General features: G+C 33.5%; 2 protein-coding genes across 2 annotated transcripts; both read right to left on the bottom strand.

Annotated features, from left to right (window-relative positions):
• Nucleotides 1–691: 691 nt before the first annotated feature.
• On the bottom strand, nt 692–2692 carry LOC149032993 (mitochondrial sodium/calcium exchanger protein). Its single transcript, XM_089171167.1, has 2 exons — nt 2569–2692; nt 692–1193 (listed from the first exon to the last, which is right to left on the bottom strand). The coding sequence occupies exons 1-2, from the start codon at nt 2690–2692 to the stop codon at nt 820–822; spliced, it is 498 nt and encodes a 165-aa protein (XP_089027293.1). The 3' UTR covers nt 692–819.
• A 1406-nt stretch (nt 2693–4098) lies between these two features.
• LOC107072318 (mitochondrial sodium/calcium exchanger protein) lies at nt 4099–7005 on the bottom strand. Its single transcript, XM_089170962.1, has 2 exons — nt 6669–7005; nt 4099–4427 (listed from the first exon to the last, which is right to left on the bottom strand). The coding sequence occupies exons 1-2, from the start codon at nt 6958–6960 to the stop codon at nt 4099–4101; spliced, it is 621 nt and encodes a 206-aa protein (XP_089027088.1). The 5' UTR covers nt 6961–7005.
• Nucleotides 7006–12716: the final 5711 nt, after the last annotated feature.

Consider the following 12716-nt stretch of genomic DNA (forward strand, 5'->3'; position numbering starts at 1 on the left):
GAAGGCTAGCGACTGCGAACGTGACTCTTATTTTTACCTTATCGTAGCCACGTTTTATCTTCGCCTTTACCTTTGGAACCAGTGACCTCGTCCCCAAGGAAATGTCCGAGAACGATCTAATAAAGCTACGGGACTTTTCGCTTCTATACCGCTCTCTTGCCCACACACACAAATATTTTTTTATACCTTCCATATAAAAGCCGTAAGCGGCAAAATTGGGGATTCTTTATCGACGATCGAAAGAATATTTTGATACCCCTATATTTTATCGAATTTGTTCGAATTCTTTCTTACTTCATCGAATGTAGACATACACTCTCAAACTTGACGCTTTTTTCTTTCACTATGAAAATCTTCCAATCAATATTTAATTGTAAATATGTTGGTTAAAAAAAAAAGGAAAAAATACGCAATGTAGAAAATATTTTTAATTTCGATATTTCGAGTTTGAATTCGAGTCACGTTTTTACCACGAGCTTTTTCTTAATCCGAAGAAATTGAATAGTAGTTCAAATAGAAAAATAATAATATTTAAACGAACGATCGATTGATCCAGATTTTAAATAAAAAACATATTGAGAAATTTGTATATATTAGAAAACATAATTTATTCTTTCGTTCGATAAGAATAAGTACCAACATTTGATCGTTACAAATATTCTTCCACATTTCTACCATAATGGTAATTCCATCGACATCGATCAATCCAAATATATATATATATCATTAACGTAAAGAGTAGGTAAAAAACGCATCAGCATTTCCATATAACATTTCGTAGGTTACGTTCCAAGAGAACGGTAGATAAGGTTCGATTATTCATCGGCCGTCCGGCTCGTCCGTACGATGATCCATTCCTAGGGGATGAATAACGTGGAATTCGCTGAGAAATTGAATGAGAATGAAAACCAAATATAACGAATAAAGAAGATATCCGTAAGAACGTCGTGCCATTGCTCCTGTGATATTCAAGTAGATGATCGTAGTCAATAGCGAACACAATAGGAAAGTCAGACAACCCGGTGCCATGTTGCTCAGGCGAATTTTCGTCCTTAGATCTGAAGAAGATACGGCTGATATTCCATAAGTCAATCCCAGTCCCAACAAAGTATTAAATATAGGACCACCGAAGCAAGCCGCATAACCCATTTTCGGAAAACCTTGCCGAGCTATCGTTACATTGGATATAAAATCTGTAACAAGATTTTCAATTGATAATTTTTCATTCTCGTAATAAAAGAACAATTTTGTTAATTTTCTATAGTTCTCAAACTTCAATATTGCATGTTTTTAAGTGAATAGTCTGTACGTAGATTCACAACAATACAATTATATTCAGAAAACAGGTAATGTTACTCGAAATAGAAATTATTTTCTATATTTGATATACGAAATGTAATTATAGAAATTCTGTTTGTCCTGATCGAGCTTTAATTAAGTATTAATTGCAATGTCATATGCAGACGAAGATTGAAGCATTTTTAAATACGATATGATATTTTATTATGACATTCTTTGTCGATTATAGAAACTGTTTGAAATAATTGAAATTGTGTTTTCTTTTGTTCTTTTATTAAAAAATGTAATTTTATCATAAATAAGAGAAAACAAAATTAATATTGACGCCAAACTTTCTCGAACTTTCATTTAACTTGCTTCGAAACATAAATAGAAACTTCGGTTTTCTTCGAGTCATCTTCTACTTCTTCTTCTTCTTCTTTTTCTTTCGATACAAAATATGCATGCTTGAAAAAGTTAATTCAATGTATACTCTTATTAACAATAAATGTCATCGTATGAACGGAAATAATATAATTTAAGTTGAAGGAGATACGAGGTATTGGATAAGTTCCGATTACAAAGCGATAATTGAGGCGTCGAAATGAGCGATACCCAAGTACAGTAGGAATTAAATTACGATGCTTTGAGGTAAAACGACGTAGTTAAGAAAGTTTAAATTTGTTTGACCGCTAAAGTGGACGAACAATTCAATAAAAAAAAAGAAGATGAAGCTCTTGGAAGGGACAATGAAATACTTGAAGGATTAATTAACGTCCCTTTAATGACATCTTTCCTTTTTATCTCGATTCTTATTTGTGATATTTTCTAATTATTGTTCAATGTATTGTTCTATCTTTTCTTCTCCTTTTTTATTTTGATTTTTGGATAAAAATGTATGGAAACATGTTTGCTTTACATTCGAAGGTGATTAATTTTTACATCTCGATTGAAATATGCCTCCGATCGTGAAAAGCTATTTGTAATATAGTATACCGTTCTATCAACGAGCATTTTTTCATCGATCGACTTTGTTATTTATTGGTCCCTTTTTTTAAATCAAATGATCGATGTTTCACGTCGAAGAAATGAATTAATTTCTGACAGAAATTGGTGAAAAATAATTCAAACAGATAATTGGAACGATTGAATCGTAAATTTTAGAGAGCATTGTTATTTTTCAAAAGTCATGAAATATCAAAATGGTTTTTTAGTGTTAGCTTTCGTAAACGCTTATAAGTACGTACTTTCGCTTTCTACTTATGAAATACATTTTTCATACTAACTCACCCCCGATGCTATTACCCATGGCAAGAAACGTGATTCCCAACATGGCGTTCGAAATACTGCAGGCAAATCCTATGCATCCCAACACGGCCATTACTTCTCCAGCCACCAAATAAACTACCAGCATACCAACAAAGAATCCGAAGAACGCAAAAACCTACGTTTATTAATTCGAAAATCACCTGTCAGGCATTATTCTCTACGATGAAATGTTAAAAAGAATAAATGTTTTAGTGTCTTTTTTTTTGAAACAGTAAAAAAAAAATGGCTAAACTCGCATCGAGATAAAAAAATATTGTAGTACTTTTTCCAAATTCTAAAAAGAAGAATTTGACTAGTCTCCCCCTATATAATTCTTTAATATCATAAAAAAATATTTTAGTATTTCAAACAAAATTCTAAAAAGAAAAATTGTGACGAGACTAGTAATATGATACTCAAATATTCTGAGAGAAAAGATATTTTAGTATTATTTTAAAGTTAATAATCAAAATTTAAAGAAACTCACATTATGATACTTTGGTATGCGATCCGCGTGAGTCGTTAGAAACACAATTACACTTATTAGAGTCCCGAAAGCGAAGAATATCGGTAGTATCGGCACCATGCCAACTTTCACTCGCCAGACTGCGAAGGAACGATGAAAATTAAATGGAGGTCAACATTTCTGATGGTTAACGATCGTATCGTATCGTATCGTCAACGATTCGTGATTAACGCCTCTAGAGTTTCGTGTAAAATGAGCGGAAACGAGTTGACACGATATTCGTGTCGGATTTACAAAGTAGAAAGATTTGCACATTTCATTCTGGTCCCCTAACGATTGATCGTTACGATATTTTTTTATTTGGTAAAATCTAATACTCGACTGCAAAACGCGTACATACGTATATACATTGCAAATATTTTTAGTCATTCATCGACGATACGTTTCATTCGTCAAGGCTTATTTCCGTTTGACGTATTTTCTTTCAAACTTTTATATCAACAGAAAAATTCATGCGTGCGAGTCGATAAATTACTCGACGTATCCAACGGATTGAAAACTCTGACATTCGCGATATTTTTTCGAAATTTTTTTCTATACGAACAACTTTATTGAACGAACCCTTTAATTGAATTACCGTATCAATTAATCGACTGCAACGAGATTAAGCGTGAGATTTATTGAAGAAAAGGAAACATCAAAAAGAAAAAGAAAAAGAACAAAAAAGAAAAGAATAGAGAAAAAGCCGAGAGAAAAGAGAAAAACGACGCGGAAACGGAGAAACGCGTTTGTCACGTAATATTAGGTCGTACAGCTCGGAGGAGTCATGAGCCATAAGGAAATTAAATGCGAATTAAATTTCCCCTGAACGTGCTGGGAATGTTTCCCCCTTTTCTTCGTGCGCAAAATCATTTCTTCAAGGATTCAAGGCGGCCGTCGTTTATTGGTACACGTAAAAAGAAAGAAACTAAAAAAAAAAAGAAAAATAGTAAAAAAGAAAAGAAAAAAGGGCTTACTACGTGTAGGCGTCTCGAGGATTAATGCGACTAACCGTTTAATAGAAACAACGCCACCGTCGGTGTCACACACAGCTGGAAGCAATTTAGCAGCTTGGACCAACCTCTCTTTTCCGCCGTAACGTTTACAACGGGTATAAATAATTGTAGAAGAAACGTAGCCGGTGAACGTACAATCAGAATGATTTTAAAAAATCGGTTTGCTTCTGTCCAATCCTCTCTCGAGATCGGATTAATGTCGTAAAGAAATTCCTTAAATAGATCTCTTGGTCGTTTGAATATTTCCTTGACTTTGTTCTCCATCTTAATGCCATCGCTACGAATTCGTGTTCTGTCCAATTCAACGGCCATCGCGACATCTGTGTTTTGTAAATATTTTCGTTTTCTTATGATTCGAAACAAAAATTTTTTGTTTAATTTTTTTTAATTCTTAATAACAAAGTAAATAGAGTTTTTTTCATGAATAATCGATCGTTCGTAGAAACAAATTTGCGTGTACTAATGTGAACTTTTTAATTTTTGTTCGAGAAAAGAACGAATGAAGGAAAAAAAAGAAAGAGAAAAGAACAAAATATATAGAAAAAGTCCAGTAAAAGAAAAGAATAGCGATCTACGTTAGAGAGGGTGTTGAATAATTTAAAGGTAAGATGAAAAAATAATATTTTTTGTAGAAAGAAAAGAATCGTGGATAGAACAAATGGTATACGATACTTTCCTTAGGTGTATAGGATTTAAACAAATACGAAAAAAACTAAACCACCGTTATGCATAGGACTTTCTTACAAAAAAATTACAGATGGATTTGATCGAGCGTAATAAAAATAAAAAGAAATATAAAAAAGAATAAATAACGAAAAGAAAGATGTGTAAAAACAGAAGGGAGAGAAAAAAATAGAACAAGTATGAAAAAAGGTAGGGAAAGGGAATTGGTACCGAGTTTGGCTCGAAAGCCAAAAGGACGGCTCCTCGTGGGAATCCGTGGGATGGCGATAGCGTTCGTATCTTTGTTCAGCAGATAAGCATGTAATACATCTGGATCCGGTACGCTTGGGATTCTACCTGAAAGCACGGAAGCGTGTCTCAGAGAGTAAAGGGATAAAAAGGTGAGAGAGGAGAGGGAATGGATACTTTCCACGACGGTGTATTCCTCTCAATGCTCGTTTTATAACAGGCAGGAACGAAACGCACTTTTCACTTTTTCCTCTCGAGTATCACAGGCTTGCATTATCACGACATTGGCGATGAAAAGAACGTAGAGGAGAATAAGACCTGCAATTATGAACGATATCAGCGTTGAAATAGCAATTTATCATAGGATAATAAAGGGGAGGAGAGGAACGTTTAAAATTTTCGCAAATTTACTCGTGTTATTTCCTTTACCTTTTAAATTTAGAGAAGATAAAATCGTTAAATCTGTCTAATGAAGTTCGTATTCGAAAAAAGTATTGATACTACGTCTTATATTTCATATCATGTTCGTAATAAAATCGGTGATGCATCAAATGTTAGATAGATATGAAGATATATAGGTATACCATGATATCGGGCATAAATGAGAAGCGTTCAGAAATCACGAGGAAAAATTAAAAATACGCTAGCACTCCTTTCGGATAATGAGAAGAATACTAGCGACAAGTTCCACCCGTTCCGACTACGTCTTTAGATGAGTGAATTTAGGTCAACGGGTTTTACGACACTAAATTTGCGTGAAATTCAAATCTTTCCCAGATCTGTGGATGCATACATACTCGCTTGATTACAATTTGACTTTCCGATAATGAAGTCTCTTGCTTTTATTTTCTTATTTTCTTACCACGCGGAATTTCCTCTCAAAATAATAACTTTAACTATTCGGATTGCATGGAAAGTTTATACCCCGATTCATATTTTTTTTTCATCTAGAACATATTTTTATCCAAATCGTTACGAATTTTACCCACAACCTAATGGTATAATCATTGGATTAATCGAAAAATTTGGAAAAAAGTCGTATGCAATATATTTAAAAATTGTAATCGAATAGATTAAATTAAGAAAACGACCTATATGTGCGATCAGATTTTGGTTTTTTCTCATACATGAGCAAAATTCATTTCGTTTAACGTTAAACCGTACAAAATCGATCTTATATCACAGCGAGTATCAAAAAGTTCTTTCACGAGTTTTAGCACAGTCCGAGTAGCATGCGTGACTCTCGTCGAAACTGGCTATAAATAATCCGATCCAATTTACGGCGGGTGAAAATCTGTGCTTGGCACGACAGAAACTATGCGAGAAAAGTGAAGAAGAGAGGAGAAAGAACGAAAAGAAAGAAAGAAAGACTAAGGCAAAGAAGGAAAATAAAAAGAAGAAGAAGAGAAATTGCTGGAAAGTCTTCGAACGTCAGATTGCGTGGCTCACGTTGGAAGGCGAATTCTCTTTGGTCGACTTAATTAAATTCATCTACCACCGTTTCACCCTTCTTCGAACCTCTTTTAAAATTTTTACGACAAGCAATTGATTCTTAATAGTAAGAGTAGTAATGGTAATAATAATAACACTAAAAATAATAAGAGTAATAATAGTAATAGTAAGTAGTGGTAGTACAAAATAATTCGTACTTATAGCTTCCCATAGATAAATTCTCTCGTCATGTACAACATAGGTTATCCAACAAACAGCTGCTATGTAAAAGCACGTATCTCTTATTAAGGGCTTTAAGTGTACACGAAAAGGCTTGATCATTGCAATAGAACCAGCGATCACTGTTGTCACCAAGACGCCTGCGCTTATCAATTCTGTGAACATGATTATAGAATCTTCGCTGCCGGACACAAGAGACGTGAAGATGTCAGGCGCTCCGTTTCCGAATGTCAATATCGTCACACCGGCAATGTTTTCTGACAAACGCATTATATTAGCTATCACTACTAGAGATGGACAAAAGCTGTAACAAAGATAATACCAAATAAGTTTCATTTTATTCAATATTTTTTTTATATTTCGAGTGAACGATATTTTATTATTAAATTTGTAAGCGATAAAATTAATATGTAGTTCTTTCTTTATTTTATCTCCTGTTTAAATACGCTATCTTAAAAGATAAGATTAATATTTAGTTCTTCATTTATTTTATTTTCTGTTTGAATATGCTATCGATTTTGGTGAAAGGAGACTCCACTCGGAAATTGGGGGGAACCGATATTCCGTTGTTAAAAAAACGAAGTTCCTAATTGCATACGATCTTTATCAAAACAAAAGCTGTACCCATCGGTTGACTATGGGGGGGGGAGAATCCTTCTGCTATTGGTCGATAGTATTCAAAATCTCCTTTCCTCTCCAAAGGAGTGTCACTCTTTTATGATATAAATATGTGAGAGTCTTAAGCTTCAAGACTTCCTTAATCTATCAGTTCTTAATCTGTATCAGTCTGTATCGGTTTCTTAGTTCTTAGTTCTCAGTTTAATAATTATACTTTCAATCTGTTATATTCGTCTGCGTATTTTATCAGTCAGTTTATAAGTTTATTAGTCATTATATTTATAACTTTTTTTGTATTCTGTATTTTTTATAACCACGCCACTTTTTTGTAAACCTTTTGTAAATACCGCTCAACATCACATCATCATAATTTAATAAACTATATTATATTATCATCAGTCAGTTATATTTCTCTCTGTCTGAACCCCACAAATTATTGATTTTTTATTGTCTTTCATTACACAACTTTTTACAAATTTTTCTATGAATATCTTTATGCGCATATCTCACATTTCCAAAGATGTCATGTCTTTTACCACCTAATAATAATTATTACATGTAGTAATGGTAGATGCATAAACATAAAACCTATTTATTGTTAATCATCTGATTGGAATTAGTTCGTTCAACATGGTTAAACCGTTGATTGGTCTTGTTTTGTAATGTTTTTGTATTTTAACATTTTTACGATACAATATGATATTAGAACTCTACGTATTGTTAGAAATAGTGAAACTATGTAAAAATATTGTTCATTCAAATGAATGTAGCACTTCATCAAGCAGTCGTTTTCTTTTCGCCGACTTTAACGTCGTCGTTAGGGATTTTCCACGACATTCGTTTATTTAAGCTGACATTATTTTAAACGTTCGCATTTTAGCAGTGGAGGTAGATGCATAGCCGAGATCATTGTCGGAATTATCGTTCGCATATTCGTAGCCTTATTAGTTCGAAAAGTGGCTTGCATCGATTATACCGACTACTACCTACCATCGTGTAGGTCGACGTCAAGTTGCGCTTCTTTTTAATGGTACGCCGTAAAAACGTTCAACTCGTCGGTCTTTCGATTAAAATCCCATCGTATTTTACTTTGAATTACCAGCTATTATACTGGAAACTAGTAGAAAGTAAAGACAAACGAGAAGCATGGTACAAAATTACTGCTAAGCTACTTATGGACTTTAAAAAATCATTTAATCAAAAAGCAAATCGAATTAATGATTTTACAATTTCTCAAATCAAACGTGAAAACACAGCTACGATTGGTTTTTTGTTTTGTCCCCTCAAAACAGTTCATTTTTAATTAATACCGACTTGAAAGCTCCTATTGATATTTTACTAACGTCATCAATCAACGATCAAATAAAAGACAACAAAAGAAAAATAAAAAAAGGTATAATACGAAATATTATATACATCTATGATAGCGATAAATTTTATCGATATTTCACGATATATTGAGAATGTTCGATGTATGTCTATATAAGCACGCTCACGCGAAAGATTTCATAGCTAGAAATCACGTATAGTATCGTCAAACATGTCACGTAATTCGTTCATCGATTCGTGATTCGAAGTGGAAGAAAATAATTCGTTTACGGATTCTTAATTTTTCGAATGTAAACTCGACCTTTTTGAAGAACCCAATGTTGCTTTCGCGTTTCTTATAACATGCGTGTTATAAAAAAACATTTTACAAAATTGTTTTAGTCTTTCCCTTTCTTTTTCTTTTTTAAAATCCATTTGTCGTCTCTTAAAGCCACTTTGCTATAGCAAGAATTTTGCTGATCGACCCAATAAAGAAACGCGACTATATATAGGAAAAATCTACTTCGAATAAAATATGAAAATTGTCCGAGTGTGTTTAGCTACACTTAGAATAATGTTACACGTCTCTCAAACTGATTTACGCGGAATCCTTAACTTTTTCCTGACGTCATCATTTTTCCTCAGTTTTTTGTTCGTTTGTTCCTTCATACGTTCGTTCGTTCATGTTCCAATAATAACGATAAGTTTAAAAGGATTTACCGGCTGGTAGAGTAGATCGTTTTCCCCAGATACGCTGACACAATTTTCTACCTCCAACAACTACGATCGATTTTTTGTTTGCTATATGAAACTCCATAATGCGAGATGACGTACGAACATAAACAGTAAACGTCTCTATAAATTATTTTCTCGCTGGTTAATCAATTTCTGATTTTATCATTTAATTTCATTAGCTCGCATTACGTTTTGTAATTATTTTGTAATACGTTCATTGTTAGTTCAAAATAAAATTTAAATTTCAAGTTATCGAACATTATTTTAACAACAAATAACGTAATAATTTGAGTTAAAATATTTGTAATAACATACAAACTATCTACCGTTGTCCCAAGAATGAGTAAAAGATAGGAGAGCCAGAGAATTATGAGAAAAATACCGCAGACAAATAGGGGTATACTTTCCGATCGGAAAATGCAAAAGAGCATTGCGGTATACTGAACTACGGAGTCCGTGTAACAGTCTTGCGTTTTCTCAACCCATTCGCAACGTTCAGCTGCAGGAACATGCCAAAGGTACGAGCAGTCATCCTGTAAAAGTTAGTTCATGAGGCTCGTATTTACGTAGAAACGAGATAATGCTCTAAAATATTTACTTCACGTATCGGCAAATGTCCGTGTCTGAAAAATCGTTTCAACAAACCCCCGTTTTTCATAATACTTTGCTAGATATTCTTCACGAGAAAAGTCATTTAACCTAAATTTCGCGATAAAACGTTTACGACCTCTCGCAAATCGATTTTACGCTCTCAATTGTCAAAGATATTCAATTTCTTGACGATAAATATGAAGGTGCATCTGTCGATGTATTAAATCATTGTTCGTAAAATATTATGTGCAATAAGACATAAAATTCGTCTTTCTCATTTTTTCTATATGAAATTTAACAAATAAATAAAAAATTTATAAAAAAAAAATAACGCATCACGTACAATATCCTTATCACGTCTTACATTTACAATGATTTATCGTTTCATAGTCATAGATACGTGGCTACCTATCAAACTGATCCATACAAATATTTCGACAGTCGAATCCAGGGCAGCATGGTTGCGTAAATCTTTGAAGATAGGAATAAATCGATAAATGTACGGACGTCAAGATTTATGGATTCTGCGCGCGAATCTTATAGATCCATAAATTCGTGCGTGCATCCGTAGACCAAAAACACGTAGATCGTTTTACGTAAACGTATCAAAAGAAATGATTGCTATTTCCAAATGTTATAAACGTTGGTTATTTGATTTTATTTAGGAGTTTATTGAAAATAGATACAAAAAATGGATAAGGTAGCATAGCTGAAAAAATGTCTTTTGTTTTAATTTCTATGAAATTGTTCGATTAATTTTAAAAGAAAACATTAATTTTAATTTCAATTAGAAACTATAATAAAGTTTACCTTGCCATTTAAAGAAAATGAAGGTACACGAAGTATTAAACCATATTTAGAATTCGCTCGGAAATATTTAAGCAATTTGTGTAGATTTACGTGCTCGCATGCAAGCCGAATATTCTAGTAACCAGTTTCAACGGACAGTGGATTAGAATTCGAACACTATTTAACTGGAAAGTTTAGGCCCTTGATTGGTGAACGTAGCGCGGTTAAACTCGATTTAAATTTTAAACCGCATTAGCGGAATCGGCCCTAATCCAGGTACAATAGAAATGTTGTAACTTCGATGGCTCTCGCGTTACAAAGTTTCCAATTTTCCGTAATACGATCGCGGGTCACGCAGTCTCGAACATTTTAAAACTTACTAAAAAAGCTTTAGCTTTATAAAGGACGATATCGGAGATTCTACAATAGTATACTGGAAACAAAATACCCACAAAAACGTCTCTCTTGACTTTTTATCGTATTTTTCTATTTTTTTTTTAACCTATCTAAAATATGCATGTGTGTGTTAAATATATTGTCATAGTATTCCACGAACAGAAAAAAATTAACAAAATTTGTCGAAATGCGAGAAAATTTCGCGACTAATGTAAATATATCATCGCATGGTTAGACTGAAAGAAATATTTTCAGAACAGATAACTTTTTTAAAAATAGTGCAGTAAAATGCACTTTTCGTAATTTGTTTCTCTTTCTTTTTCGAATAAATAGAAGAACTTTTAAAATACCGCGAGGCTATACTTGTGTTCACTCTGTGCATCCATTTACGCAAAATGGAATTTAGCAAAACTTCGCTTTCTTTTAAATACGTTGAGGAGTGTGTAGTTTCCATTTCAATTTCCTAGAGTTCTAGAAAGCAGAGCACATTCTTATGCGAATCTGAAAAAAGCGAGGATTGCTCTGCTTTCATTAAGAAAAGGGCTAAAAAGAATGCTTTTTTCATGAATAGTAAAAAAATACTCATTAGACACAATACATCATACTTCTCTCTATATTATTTTTATCCTTTCTTTCTCATTCTCTATAAAATATTTGTCGTTTATTATAAATGCATGATACATAGGTATTTATGTATACGAATAATTGTTATATACATAGTGATATAGTAACTCTTTAAAGAAAAGAAAAGAAACTAAAAAGAAAGATTCTACTTTCAGATTGTTATTAAAGTAATCTCAAAAGTTTTTAACTATAGAAAGAAAAAGTTCTAGGTAGAAAGTTGGTCTTAAAAAATCTGAAAATTTGTTGAAAAAAGAGAATGTGTTTTCTGATTTGTAATTCGTCACGTTTGATTCAGTATTCCAGTAGAGAGATGCGAGCCATAGCAGAGAAAGAAAGAGAGATACAGAGAGAGAAAAAGAGAGAGAGAGAGAGAGAGAGAGAGAGAGAGAGAGCGTGAAAGAAGACGAATGGCCTCTGGCTTTTTCTGCAGGCTTGTAATTGTGCATTCAAGAGTGTCGTTGTTCTACGGCACTGAGGTGAGACTGAACAGGAACACTCGTCCACACTCGTCCGATGCGAGCAAGAGGCTCATTAGACACAGAGTGTCTCCTCCTAGTCCTCTCTTCTTCTCTCCCTTTTCCGGTTTGTCAGAGGACGATAAAAAGAGAAGTGGCAGTAATGAGGACGGAAGGAAATGAAGCTCTCGAGTTTTCGAAGAATGGATCCTCTCTCTTCTCTCTTTTTTTTGCATTCACTCACTCTTTATACATATCTCCCTCTCTCTATCTCTTTTTCTAGTTCACAATCCTCAATGGCATGGCCCAGGGCGGTATTATATCGACAGTTTTTCGATACCAATATTGGCCTGACCGAGGAGAGTAGCGAAACTCTATCGTGGGAAAAAAATATTAACCCGTTGTATTCGCTGTGATTGCTTTCGTTCGACTGAAAGAGGATGCGCAAGGTCCCTGCATTCCTAAATCAACGGCAATGATTTTTTTTTGTTTCCTGACGACAAAAATAAA

The sequence above is a fragment of the Polistes dominula genome, unplaced genomic scaffold (assembly GCF_049000335.1).
Source record: "Polistes dominula isolate Pdom_NZ unplaced genomic scaffold, Pdom_raw_medaka contig_31, whole genome shotgun sequence".
Classification (NCBI taxonomy): Eukaryota; Metazoa; Arthropoda; class Insecta; order Hymenoptera; family Vespidae; genus Polistes; species Polistes dominula.